This window comes from Ornithorhynchus anatinus, chromosome X1, assembly GCF_004115215.2.
Source record: "Ornithorhynchus anatinus isolate Pmale09 chromosome X1, mOrnAna1.pri.v4, whole genome shotgun sequence".
Classification (NCBI taxonomy): Eukaryota; Metazoa; Chordata; class Mammalia; order Monotremata; family Ornithorhynchidae; genus Ornithorhynchus; species Ornithorhynchus anatinus.
Genome location: NC_041749.1, coordinates 51,158,811 through 51,172,903, shown reverse-complemented (window position 1 = coordinate 51,172,903; position 14,093 = coordinate 51,158,811). Strand labels below are relative to the sequence as shown.

At 49.6% G+C, this 14,093-nt stretch overlaps 1 protein-coding gene across 3 annotated transcripts in view; it reads right to left on the bottom strand.

Moving 5' to 3' along the window:
* Positions 1 to 5,960: 5,960 nt before the first annotated feature.
* XPC (XPC complex subunit, DNA damage recognition and repair factor) overlaps positions 5,961 to 14,093 on the bottom strand; it is a 32,307-nt gene continuing 24,174 nt past the window's right edge. For all 3 annotated transcript variants that reach the window (XM_029050775.1, XM_029050773.2, XM_029050774.2), the window contains exons 12-16: positions 13,609 to 13,743; positions 13,340 to 13,509; positions 12,654 to 12,747; positions 11,785 to 11,874; positions 5,961 to 6,329 (exon numbers count right to left, since the gene is read on the bottom strand). In XM_029050775.1, the coding sequence (XP_028906608.1) occupies positions 6,141 to 6,329; positions 11,785 to 11,874; positions 12,654 to 12,747; positions 13,340 to 13,509; positions 13,609 to 13,743 (678 nt within the window). In that variant the 3' untranslated portion in view covers positions 5,961 to 6,140. The remainder of the gene's footprint in view (positions 6,330 to 11,784; positions 11,875 to 12,653; positions 12,748 to 13,339; positions 13,510 to 13,608; positions 13,744 to 14,093) is intronic.

Sequence of the window (14,093 nt, the reverse complement as noted above, 5' to 3'; positions counted from 1 at the left end):
AGGAGCTGAGAGTCAGGGAAGGCTTCCTGGAGATGTAATAGTAGTATAGGTTTCAAGATGGGAAGAGTGGCAGTCTGCCAGATGTGAAGGGGGAGCCAGTTCCAGGCAGGAGATGGGGTGTGAGCAAGAGGTTGGTGGCGAGAGAGATGAGAGCAAGGCACAGTTAATAGGTTGGCATTCCCAATCAAATCAGTGGTATTTATGGAGCGCTTACCATAAGTCAAGCACTGTACTAAGTGCTTGGGAGTGTATAATAAAGTAGACACGGTCCTTGCCCTCAAGGATCTTATCATTTAGTGAATTAGAGAAACAAAGTGTGTGGGTTGAGTTGTGATGGTCTTTACTGTGCGCAGAACCCTATTCTAAGTGTTTGGGAGAGTACAGGGTAACAGACACATTCCCTGCTCACAACGAGCTTACGGTCAAGAGGGTGAGACAGGCATGAATATAAATAAAATACAGAGTGCCCTGGAACTGGGAGGGAGGATGAATAAAAGGAGCAAGTCAGGATGACGCCAAAGGGAGCAGGAGAAGAGGAAAGGAGGACTTAGGGAAGGTCTGGTGGAGGAGATGCGCCTTCAGTAAGGCTTCGATGGTGGGGGAGAGTCATTGTCAGATAATTTAATGGGAGAGGAGTGGGGATAAATAGCAGGGAGAGAGCTGAATGAGTCCTTAGAGCGGAGGGGCAGAAGTTTCCACTTGTGAAGAGGAAAGGGCAACCAACCTTTGGAGGTTTTTGAGGAGATGGGTGCAGAATGGCTTTTTAGAAAAATGATCTAGGCAGCAGAGTGAAGTATGGACTGGAGAGGGGAGAGGCTGCTGCCGTAGTAGAAAGGGGTTGTGACGCGTGCCTGGCCCAGTGTGGTGGTGTTTTGTATGGAGAGGAATCGGGTGGTTTCTGGTAGTGTGTGTAAATGGAGATGGGAAGGGGACCCAGAACTGAGCCTTGAGGCCCTCAAACGGGAGGCTGAGGGAGAGCAGCTAGGGAGAGCAGCCTCTCCTCAGGCCCCCTGTTCCTCCTCCTCCCCCATCCCTCACCCCCAACGATCTGGCCACCTACTTCATCACGAAAATTAACACAATCAGGTCTGAACCCCCAAAGTCACCCCTCCCCCTCCTGCCTCCCCCCCACCCCACTTTCCCATCTTTCCCTGCAGTATCCTCAGAGGAGATCTCCCTCCTCGCAGGTGCCACCCACTCCACCTGTGCCTCGGACCCCATTCCCGCTCACCTTATAAAAACCATCGCCCCTTCCCTCCTCCCCTCCTTAACTTAATAATGTTGGTATTTGTTAAGCGCTTACTATGTGCCGAGCACTGTTCTAAGCGCTGCGGTAGACACAGGGGAATCAGGTTGTCCCACGTGGGGCTCACAGTCTTAATCCCCATTTTACAGATGAGGTAACTGAGGCACTGAGAAGTTAAGTGACTTGCCCAAAGTCACACAGCTGACAAGTGGTAGAGCTGGGGTTCGAACCCATGACCTCTGACTCCAAAGCCCGTGCTCTTTCCAGTGAGCCACGCTGCTTCCCAACTTCTATCTTTAACCGCTCACTCTCCAATGGCTTCTTCCCTTCGGCCTTCAAACATGCCCATGTCTCCCCCATCCTAAAAAAACCCTCTCTCGACCCCACTTCCCCTTCCAGTTATCTCCCTATATCCCTACTACCCTGCCCTTCCAAGCTCCGAGAATGAGTCGTCTACACTCGCTGCCTAGAATTCCTTAACTCCCATTCTCTCCTGGACCCCCTCCAATCTGGCTTCCATCCCCTCCACTCTACCGAGACTGCTCTCTCTAAGGTCACCCATGACCTCCTTCTTGCCAAATCCAATGGCTCCTATTCTATCCTAATCCTCCTCGACCTCTCAGCTGCCTTTGACACTGTCGACCATCCCCTTCTCCTCCACACCATATCTCACCTTGGCTCCACGGACTCTGTTCTCTCCTAGTTCTCTTCTTATGTCTCTGGCCAGTCATTCTCGGTCTCCTTCGCAGGCTCCTCCTCCCCCTCCCATCCTCTAACTGTTGGAGTTCCTCAAGGGTCAGTTCTTGGCCCTCTTCTGTACTCCATCTACACTCACTCCCTCGGTGAACTCATCCGCTCTCACGGCTTCAATTTTCATCTCTGTGCAGATGACACACAGATCTACATCTCTGCCCGTCCTCTCCCCCTCCCTTCAGACTCGTATCTCCTCCTGCCTCCACAACGTCTCTAACCTGGATGTCTGCCTGCCACCTAAAACTCAACATGTCCAAAACTGAGCTCCTCATCTTCCCTCCCAAGCCCTGTCCTCTTCCTGACTTCCCTATCACCGTGGATGGTACGACCATCCTTCCCGTCTCTCAGGCCCACAACCTCGGTGTCATCTTTGACTTGGCTCTCTCATTCACCCCACACATCCAATCCGTCACCAAGACCTGCCGGTCTCACCTTTATAATATCGCCAAGATCCGCCCTTTCCTCTCCACCCAAACGGCTACCTTACTGGTACGGGCTCTCATAATATCCCAGCTGGATTATTGTGTCAGCCTCCTCTCTGATCTCCCTTCCTCCTCTCTTGCCCCGCTCCAGTCTATTCTTCACTCTGCTGCCTGGCTCATCTTCCTGCAAAAACGTTCTGGGCATGTCACTCCCCTTCTTAAACACCTCCAATGGTTGCCTATCAACCTCCGCACAAAACAAAAACTTCTCACTCTAGGCTTCAAGGCTCTCCATCCCCTTGCTCCTTCCTACCTCTCCTCCCTTATCTCTTTCCACTGCCCACCCTGCATGCTCTGCTCCTCTGCTGTCCCCCTCCTCACCATCCCTCAGTCTCGCCTATCCCGCCGTCGACCCCTGGGCCACGTCCTCCCGTTGTCCTGGAATGCCCTCCCTCCTCACCTCCGTCAATCTAATTCTCTTCCCCTCTTCAAGGGTTATATGGTGTTTTTCGGAGCAGGGGGTGGTTCACGGGGTCAAAAAAAGCAACTAGAACTCTAGGCTCTTATGCTTTTCATAGCACCCATTCTAATATACTACTCCTCATTTTATCCCTGAGCCTGTTACAGCACAGAGTCCTGGCCTACGGTGGTGTTTCCAGCATTGTCCTAGACTCAGATAGGGCTAGGTCTGCACTTCGGTCGACTGAGGCTCACCCCCCGTCAGATACTGGGAATATTTTTTGGGTCTTCCAGTTCCGTTCAAATCAGTCGACCCCATGTGTACGTTTCCTTACCGGGCTGGTCTTCAGTGACTGATATAAGCGGGTAGAGTTATTTAGGGCATGTAGCCACCTCATCTACATCCATTTTGACACTTGTCACAAAAGCAGGGAAGGTGACTTGCCCCACAAAGGCTCATGGTTTGAGAGGCAACTGGCTCACTGCCTTCTCGGGCAGTCATTCCAGCAAAAACATCCCACTCCCTGATTTCAAAGCAACAGTCACTTTCCCATTCAGATGATGCCTGTTCCTCACCATTACACAGTTCTTTCAAACTTGTAATTCTCAGAGAAACTTCACAGCAGTCTGGGGGGAAGAAAAACTTTCAAGAAACTAGCATTCCTAGCCTCGTTTTCAATCCAGCACAATGGGGGGGAGTAACTAGTAGTCTGTCGCGATTCAGCACTGTTTGGATTAAAGAATGCCATGAGAGGGCTTGGGGTGACCAGGCGAGGGTCCCCACCTAATGAAGAACACACCTTTGATGGCTCGTATTAGAGACCTGCTGGTCCCAAATAGCCACTACCTGCTTGAACTCTGGGGTTAGCCTTGAAAACTTCAGAAACCGGCAACCACGGTTGCCTCCTCGCTGTCTCCTGTCACGTTCAACCCATCACTAAGCAAATCCTGCTGGCTTTTTTTCCGACTGCTTCCGGCTCAGTCCCTTCCTAGCCACCCGCTGTCCGCGACCTTGGTCCGGGCCCTTGTCCTCGCCAGGGTACTGCATCAGCCTCCGGCCTCTCCCTGCTTCAGTCGATGCTGCTGCTGTGGCCTGGATCACCTTCCTGAAAGGTTGCCGGCTATCTCTCTTCCCTCACCTGCTGTGGGACTGTGGACCTCAATTTCTTCATCTGAGAAATGCGGGTTCGATATCTGTTCGCCCTCCCCGTTAGACCGACGCCCCCCCGGCCTGTGAGACAGAAACTGAATACCTTGCATCTAGCCCAGTGCTTGGCCCATTGTAAGTGCTCAGTACCACAATTCTTCAAACTTTATTAAATGTACCCTTCTCTCATTTTGCCCACAACATGGCTTGTCATACCATTCATTCATTCATATTTATTCATTCATTCAATCATATTTATTCATTCATTCAATAGTATTTATTGAGCGCTTACTGAGTGCAGATAGCTGTACTAAGCGCTTGGAATGTACAATTAGGCAACTGATAGAGGCAATCCCTGCCCAACACCTGGCCATCTCTAACACTGTCTGCAGCCACCCTCAGCACTTGGGCATATATGTATACTGAATTCTATACTCAGTTATTCGCATACGTCGACATCCAATTCCCCACTTTAGACTGTAAGCTCCTTGTTGGCAGGGATTGTGTCTCGTCCTTTTGACGTACTTCCCCTTAGGCCCTAATACAGTGCGCTGCCTTCATTAGGCACTCTGAAGTATTACGTCTTACGATGTTTTCCCCTCCAACGTGTCTCAAGTGAAAGCAAAAAATCTGAGTAAAGGAAAAGTTTTAGCATATTCCAATGTTTCAATTATCTTTCTTTTATTTCGAGTTAACGCTGTTTAGACCTCTAAGTTGGGGGGTTTTATTTGCTATGTTTTGGCCCATTTAATTTCTTTTTTCTTATCTTGAAAATTTTCTGCCTGGAGCTTTTCTAAAGGAGCCTTTAGCATAACCAAAACCTACCCAAGAAAAGTAGCTGCAGGTCTCTACGTCTCATCCCACTACGCTGTATCGGCATGGGTAGATCTGTATTCTCTAGAAATCTCCTCAAATAACACTTAACCGTAAGTAGACATTAAGGTCTGTGAAGGAATATACTCCTAGCATTTTCTGACTTCTTATGGGGAGAGTTTGCATTCATCAACTCAAAGAATGATGACAGGAAGACGGTGGTTAAATGTAAAGTTTAAGTAAAAAACACATAAATACATAAAACTTGAACTTTTGAATGGTGTGAACTTCCACTCCGTGTTGCAAATTAGAAACTGGAATTCTAGAAGTGGTTTCAAAACTTGAACTGTTTGCAAATCCTGTACTCTAAAATGCCAAAGAGCCGCAACCCTGTAGCCAAGGAGGGCTGTACCCTGAGAGGCTGTGCCCTAACAGCCTGAAGGGTTGCAAAATGGCCCTCTAAAGGCTGAAGAGATACAACTTGAAACTCAGAACTGGTACGAACTGAAATTCCAAACTGGTGGAACCCTGAACTGGTGAACCACGTAGTCTGAACTGGCACAACTGGTAACTGTTGAACCCTGAATGGGGGCAACTGAGACCTGGTTCAATCCCTAACACCCACCCGCCCCACCCCCCACAACCCATATCCCCCAAAGGTCAAACCTAGCATCCTCCCCTTCCTTCCCACCACCCCCACCCCCACCCCGGCCAACCCTAGCACCTCCCACCGCCCCCCAACGCCCCTCTCCCCGGACCCAAAGCACAACCCTGAACCCCTCTCCCCGGACCCAAAGCACAACCCTGAACTCCCCCTGCCCCCCCGGCACCATGCTGAACTAGTGCCGCCCTGAACTCTAAATTGACCCAACGCCAAACTGGCCCAACCTCAAAGTGGCTCAACCCTGAACTCTGCCACCAGCACCAAACTGGCCAAGCCCTGACCAGGCCCAGCCCCGAACCGGTCCGACTCGGATGCAGTGCGGCTCCGAGCCGGCCAATCCCATAGCTGGTGCAGCCCGGAAATGGCCCAGCTCCCAACTGGCCCAGCTCCCAACTGGCCCAGCTCCCAACTGGCAGAACCCTGACCTCTTGCCAATCTGAACTCTATAAACTGTTGCAAATTTGAATTGTATGCATTTGAATTTTGAACACATACAACCATTGCCTTTTAACATCTGGACACATACAGTGCAAACGCTCTCCTTAAAACTTGTAAACTGAGAATTAAAATGCAATTAATGATCAGGGGTTTGAAATAAGGCTCGCAGGATCAGAGCAATCAGCACGTTGCTCCTCGCTACGGGTCTGCGCCTTCTTTTCCCTCTTTCCCATTGGTCTTCTTCATTTCCTCCTCCTCTGACACCTCTTTGGCTTGGCGGTTTTGGGCCCCAGAGACAGCCAAATCCTTGACTTCTGCCTTGGAGCTGGTACCTTCTTCACCAGAAGAAAATCCTTCTGCTTTTGCAGGTGGAGGCACCAATCCTTTCTGAAAAGACAAGAAGGTAATTGGGTGTCGGTTCTCGTTGCTTACGTCTATGAAGACTTCCTGGTCATACGTCTTGAGCTAACTTACCATTTACCTAAGGAACTTTACCCAGGATATTGGGCGATGGGATGGATAGCAGAAGTAGCAATTTTGGGAAAGGAACAGCTAGATGAAAATAGGGGCCTTTCCAGTCATTCCACCTGCTCCCCAGTCTCAGCCCACGCCACTCCTGCTCATCTTAAAATTCCAGAGCCAAAATCAGCAAATGGAAGCAAAGCGAGAGGCTAGAAGTAACTCCCAAGGCCTGAGATGGAAGCTATTCTGATGGAAATTTGAAAGTTAATTGGGCACGGATCTCTTCAAGTCTTAAGCATGGGGACCTGCCTGTTACCTCAGCAGTCTTGGGTCTGGTAAGAGAACTTAGATTTCTTCATTCCCCATACCCATTGCTCCTGTGCTGGTGGTCAGTTCAAAAATGCCAGAGTTTTGCCACTTAAATCATTCGATAAATAGTATTTATTGTCTACTGTGTGCTTGGCGAAGTATGAAAGAATGAGGAGACAAGATCCCTGACTTCAAGGAGATCGGAACCCAGGAGGGGAGGGGAGATGGAACATGTGGAATTTTGCCGAGTTCCAGGAGCCCTGTTTTAGGAAGGTCACAGAATAGCTGGAGACTGTCACCCAAGATGAGCAGGAGGTGAGAGGAGCTATCTTAGGAGAAGAGAGTTAAGAAGACACTTGAGACTTCGTAACAGAGCTAAGAAGACTCAAGTGGCACAGGCTGAGGGAGAACATGATTGAAATCTATAAACTCATTTAGGGGGTAGCTAGGGCAAACGAGCAATTATCGTTGACCAAATCCCGCAAGTGGGCTAGGTTCAAAACAAAAGGAACCCCTTCTTGAACACAATCAATGGTATTTATTGAGTGCTTACTGTGTGCAGAACTCTGTACTGATGCTTGGGAAAACAAATTCCTGCCCACAAGGAGCTCACAGTCTAGAACACAATGGGCAGTAAACTCATGAAGTCTCTTATCGCAGCAAGTCAAAAATAAGTCAGTCCTGCTATAACCCGTGTTTTCATCATGCAATCTGGATATAACAGGATTGAAAGAATAGGGGAACTTTCCTCCTTCCCACAAGTCTATTCCTACAGTAACACGTTCCAGAAGTCGGCGGAGGTAGGAGAAATTACTGCGCACAACACTGTGTCAACCAAGGGTTGATTTTTGCCTCGCTCCCCAGCCCCTGCCTTCCAATCACAGTATTTTATGTTTTCACAACTTTGTGTATCTAATACAATAAAATAATGAGTGACAAGAGTGGAGAGAATTCTGCTAGTGGTGGGCGGAGCGATAATACAGGAATCTCTTTTAGAAAAAACAATCATGGTAGTGTAGTTGAACTCTCTCTCCCCTAGCCCGTTAATTTTCACTGAATCGATGGTTCCTACCACACGGTTTTCCCAGAACACCAAAAATCCTTCAAGAACACAACCACTGCATTACAGCAGAAATGGTCTGGATCAGGAGGTTCAAGAGAGGTTTGGATAAATCATGGATGAGAGGCTCCTAGTGGGTTACAAGAGGAAAAGGTAGGGCTGTGGAGGGAAAGGCTGATGGATGGCGTAGCCCTAGTCATCAAGGTGGAGGCGTTCTAATCCCGGCTCCGACACTTGTCTATTTGACCTGGGGCAAGTCACTTAACTTCTCTGTGCCTTGGTTACCTCATCCATAAAATGGGGATTAAAACAGTGAGCCCTGTGTGGGACAGGGAGAACCCAGCACTTAGCATGCTGCCTGGCACGAAGTAAGCGCGTAACAAATACCACAGAAAAAAAGAGAAAAAAGGGTCAAGCAGGGCACCACAAGGTTCCTCATAAGGCACTGTAATGGCATTAAAAAATAAACAAAAATGAATTACAATGAAAAGGACAACCACCACACCTCCAAACTACAATGGGACCACAGCTAACGTGAAACAGAAGCCTATCTTCAGTCTCATCACCAACCCCTCATTCAGTACCTAGAGCCAGGGAATGTTACCGAACAAAGAAGACAGTTCGATAGTTTCAAGGAACTCACTCCTAGGGAAGATGGACCACAGAGAAAACTGCAAATATACTCAGTTTTCCCATAATGCGTGTTTCTCCGATGCACTTTGGAGCAAATGATGTTGGGAAGTAGGGTGACCCAGTGGAAAGAGCACAGGCCTGGAAGGCGGAGGACATGAGTTCCGATCCCAGTTCCGCCACTTGTCTGCTGTGTGTTGGACCTGGGCAAGTCACTTTAATTTCTCTGGGCCTCAGTTACCTCATCTGTAAAATGGGAAATTAAAACTGCGAAGCCCATCTTGGACATGGACCGTGTCCAATCTGATTGCGTCTATCTACCCTGGTGCTAAGTACAGTGCCCAGCCTATAGTAAGCACTTAACCATTACCGTAAAAAATGACACAAAAACCGTTAGGGCATCAAAGAACGTTCTTCTAGTAAGGCACACTGACCTGGCCAGAATGTGTCATAAAGACAAGAAACGGTCTGTATGCACAAGTCCAGTGCTGAACAAGCTGCACATGCTACAGCGTGAGTTTTTCTTTAACACGGCGCTCATCGGGAAGGTAAACCCGCACTCTGGGAGAACAGAGTGTATTTATGATAATCATCAATATCACAGTGTATGACCACACGAAGAATAATGGGGCGTGTTATGATAGCGCTGACAAGGCCCACCCTGTCATAAACTTAACTCCGAAATAATAATAATTGCGGTATTTGTTTAATGCTTGGTACATGCCAAGCACTCCGCTAAGTGCTGGGGTACAGACGTAATGCAATAAGTTCAGACTCATTTCCACATGGGGTTCAAGTCTAAGGGTATCTCATGGGGAAACTGAAGCCCAGAGAAGGTGACTTGTCAGAGGGCAATCCACACTGGGGCATGGATAAGGCACCCCCTAGTCTCTCCTTTCACCATTCTGTATACCCCCACCCCCACCTCTGTCTCTCACCACTGTACCCACCTCCCACTGGTTCCTGCTTTGTAGTCTTCCCTCCTTGCCCCTGTGGAGCCTTGCCCGTAGTTGCCATATTTTCATTTTGACCGCGGGGGCAAACCTGAAGCGTGGCTTCCGGAAGTAAAAGCTCCCACCCTAGGCCAGAGTGCAAAAACCCAAATGGCTGACCCTGGGCTCTGGAGAGGGGAGAAAAATCCCTGTCTTGGCCACGGAGTCTGGCAGTGGCACAACAATCTCCCACTCTCATCTCAGCAGGGGTGAGTTAAGGCCCCTGCTCAGTCCGGCAGAACTGTAGTGGAGCCACTATCTTATACCTCCACGTCTGTTTCTACCTCACCCAGCATTAAGGGACAGGGTGGAGCTGGATAGATAAGGATGCCCATCGTGGCTGAAGAGCTGCGGGAGCCCAGCAAACCGCCGCGGTCCCAGAGTACCTAGCCTGGGAAGGAACCGTCCCTTTTGTGCAGCCAGGAGTTAGTGCCCCGTCCCTCCCTGCTCCGTCTCGGTGTATTTATTCTGCCCACGTTATATGAGTCTGTGAAGATGCTGCTTTCATCCATTCACTGAATTGTATTTATTGAGCGCTTACCTTGTGCAGAGCACCGTACCGAGCACCTGGGAGAGTACAATACAAGAATAAACAAATTCCCTGCTCAAAATGAGCTTAAAATCTCGGGACGGGCGGCGGGGGGAGGCAGAAATTGATAGGGATCAATAAATTGCAGATATATACATTGGTGCTGTGGGGCTGGGAGGGAGGTGACAAAGGGAGCAAGTCAGGGTGACCCAGGAGGGAGTGGGAGAAAAGCAAAGGGGGGGGCTCAGTCAGGGAAGGCCTCTTGGAGGAGACACACCTTCAATAAGGCTCTGAAGGAGGGATAACTGCCTGTCGGGTTTGAGGAGGGAGGGCGTTCTAGGCCAGAGGCAGGATGTGCGAGAGGGGTCGGCGGTGAGAGAGATGAGATCGAAGAACAATGAGAAGGTTAGCACTAGAGGAGTGAAGCGTGCTGGCTGGGTTGTGATAGGAGAGCAGCGAGGTGAGGTACGAAGGGGCAATGAATACTTTCAAAGCCAATGGTGAAGAGTTTTTGTTCGATGTGGAGGTGGATGGGCAACCATTGGAGGCTCTTAAGGAGTGGGGAAATAAGTCCTGAGCGATTTTGTAGAAAAATGATCCGGGCAGGAGAGTGAAGTATGGACCGGAGTGGGGAGAGACAGGAGGTTGGGAGGTCAGCACGAAGGCTGATGCGGTAATCCAGGCGGGATAGGATGAGTGACTGAATCAGTGTGGTAACAGTCTGGATGGAGAGGAAAAGGATTTTAGCGATGTTGTGAAGATGGGACCAACAGGACTCAGGGATGGAGTGAATATGTGGGTTGAATGAGAGAGAGAGGAGTCGAGGATAACGCCAAGGTTACGGGCCTGTGACACAGAAAGGTTGGTGGTGCCGTCTACAATGATGGGAAAATCTGGGGGAGGACAGCGTTTGGGTGGGAATGTAAGGAGTCCGGTTTCGGACAGGTTAAGTTTGAGGAGATGGGAGGGCTTCCAAACAGAGATATATTGAAGGCAGGAGGAAATGTGAGACTGCAGAGAGGGGGAGAGATCAGGGCTGGAGATGTAGATTTGGGCATCATCTGCGTAGCGGTGGTAGCTGAAGCTATGGGAGCGAATGAGTTCTCCAAGGGAGAAGGTGTAGATGGAGAATAGAAGGGGACCCAGAACTGAACCTTGAGGGACCCCCACAGTTAGGGGATGGGAGGCAAAGGAGGAGCCCATGAAGGAGACTGAGAATGAACGACCAGAGAGATAAGAGGAGGACCAGGAGAGGACAGTGTCGGTGAAGCCAAGGCTGGATGTTTCCAGGAGAAGGGGATGGTCGACAGTGTCAAAGGCAGCTGAGAGGTCGAGGAGGATTAGGATGGAGTAGAGGCCCTTGGATTTAGCAAGAAGGAGATCATCAGTGACCTTTGCGAGGAAGGCTTCTGTGGAGTGAAGGGGACGGAATCCAGATTGGAAGGGGTCAAGGAGAGAATTGGAAGAGAGGAATTTGAGACAGCAGGTGTAGATAACTCGCTCAAGGAGTTTGGACAGAAATGGTAGGAGGGAGATGGGGTGATAGGTAGAGGGAACTGTGGGGTCAAGGGAGGAATTTTTTAGGATTTTTTAGACATGGACATGTTTGAAAGCAGTGGGGAAGAAGTCATTGGAAAGGGAAGAGTTGAAGATGGCTGTCAGGGAAGGGAAGAAGGGAGGGGGCAAGAGTTTTCATAAGGTGCCAAGGAATGGGGTCGGATGAGCAGGTGTAGGTGCTTAACAACTACCATAATTATTATTATTATTGTTACGCGATGAATGGGAATCAGGCATAGCCTTGAAGTAACACTGGATTTCTTCCATAATGGAACCCGTCTAAAACAACGTGGAGTTAGTTACCTTGATCCCATAGCGTACTTTCAGTCTCTCTCTAATGAGAAGTCCCTTCATCAGCATCACCCATTTATTCAGTATTTTCTTCTCTCGTTTCTAGATGGAAAAAAGCAACAATCAGGGAGAAAAAAATGCCTAGTGATTTCTGAGGTACAAATTACAACCAGATTTTCGTTTCGGAGTATCCTGGGGATGTGGGAGTTAAAAAGAATAGTACTCTGCATTCATCCCAAGTCTTCTCGATAAAAGGGATCCGGCCTCCAAAGGCTAAAAAACCTCATTTCTTTACCCTGCTATTTTCTGAATCTTGGACCTGGTGGGATGTTCGAGGGATGGGAAGGTCAAGCAGTGGCGGGTCTAGACCTAGATCCAGGTCTCTGGGAACCCAAGGTCCGGTTTTAATGATCAGCAGCGGCACTCCCAACCTGGAGCATGTCACCTCCAGTTTTCTTGGCCCATAGAGACAAAGTGGCTAAGAGACATCGTCGGTTAAAGACCCACCCTCATTAAATCATGCTCTGGTTTAAGCAGGGAAGCATTTCTTGTCTCACCGATCCCGGGCCCCTTCCAATAGCACAGGGAAAAAGTGTGTCTGTGCCTGAGTGAACTGCAGTCAAACCTGCCTTTGCCTTGCAGTGTGTAAGCTTGGCTCGGAGGTGGTCTTTGGGAACCCGGGGCAGAACAAAACCAGACGGGTAAGTCACACCTCCCAGGCCTGAGGACACTAGGGGTGTCCATAAGTGGGTTCTCAAATCCACATGCTGGCAGGGTGGGAAAATCTCGAAGACCTGGGTCCCACGCTGCGTAGCTGTCCTACCCCATACCCCACCAGTCTTGACAGCAGGCAGAGCTCTGGAAACCCTGTGGCCGCTCACCTCGCTCTCCTTCTGTTTAATAATTTCCTGCTCGTTGACCCAAGCAGCTATGAGTATTTCTTTGTGTTCTTCACAGACAATATAGCCATCAGTTCTGCAGAGGAGAAAACACAGTCACATGCTGAACTACAGGAACTCGGAAGAGAGAGGGAAGTTGCCAACTCTGAGGTCTGACCTGCCCTGTGGTACAGCGTGCCCCTTGATCCTGGAGCAAGCCAGCTCTGAGGATGAGGGGGCTCTCGGGCATTTTCTGTGCTTCTCAAGCCAATCTCCTCATTGCTCCTGGTTCTCATCTCCCCCGCCGCCAACTCTTGCTCACGCACATCTGACAGACCACTGCTCTCCCCATCTTCAAAGCCATACCAAAATCATATCTCCCCCAGGATGCCTTCCCTGATTCATCTGTCACTGCCACAAATTAAATGCCCCCTCTCTGAATGCTGAATAGCTCTAATGCCAGGTGAGTAGATTAAAAAAAAAAGTTGTACTTTCTGCGGGGGATTGCTGCTACAACATTTTAGTGGAGGATGATTCCTATAAACATGTTAAGCATGTGACCCACCAAAAATCAAGGTGACCGGATGACTGTCACCAAGCACTCCCGGAACCACCTCCCACTCCCCATCTCTGAAAAGCCACCTCCAGCCCTTTCACACTGGATCCAAGTAGGTCAGTGCCTCACGTACATTGGATGTGAATAGCCGCCATAAAATTCAAAACCAGTGATGGCCTGGACGCAGTCGATGCCCAGTATATGGGCCACACGATGCAGGTTGGGCAGTTTCAGGTGGACACAGCCGATAGGAAGCATGCAGGGCTGGAAGAGGTAGACATTCCCATAGGCGTTTCGGGGAACCTGCCACGGACACGAAGGAATCAGGCCGGTCAGAGAGGCCACTCTGAAAATCACGCATCTCAGTTATGACCGCCAATCCCATCAGCGTAGGCCATTTACCTTTCCATCCATTGCCACTGGGGGCTGGTACGGTTCCGTCTGCCAGAAGCCAAAGAGTGCCAAGTCGTCTTGATCTTGGCCGTGGGGATCAGCCAGCCGGGCTTTCCGGGCTCGATTGGAATATCCTTTCACCATCTGCACCAGAGGGAACAGACATGGCTTACCTCTTCCGGGGCATCTCGGAGAGAAAACACCAAAGGGAATGACTCTCTGAACGGATCCCATGACGACATTCTGGGATGTCCATACTCCCATATTCTTGCCTTCAATTTAGAGGGTGAGAAGGGGAGTGTTTTGACCGGGGACATGCAGTGAGTTCATAAAGGAGTTAGGGTTGAAGGTCTGTTTGGACATAGGGAAAAACATATTCACTCAGAGTGATAAAACCTTGGGAGTAAGCTACCAAGGGTGAGTATGCCTAACGTCCCATCTTCCTTTGGCTAGCAGTAAGGTGTTCACTTGCCCAGATACAGGGAGCTGGGCAG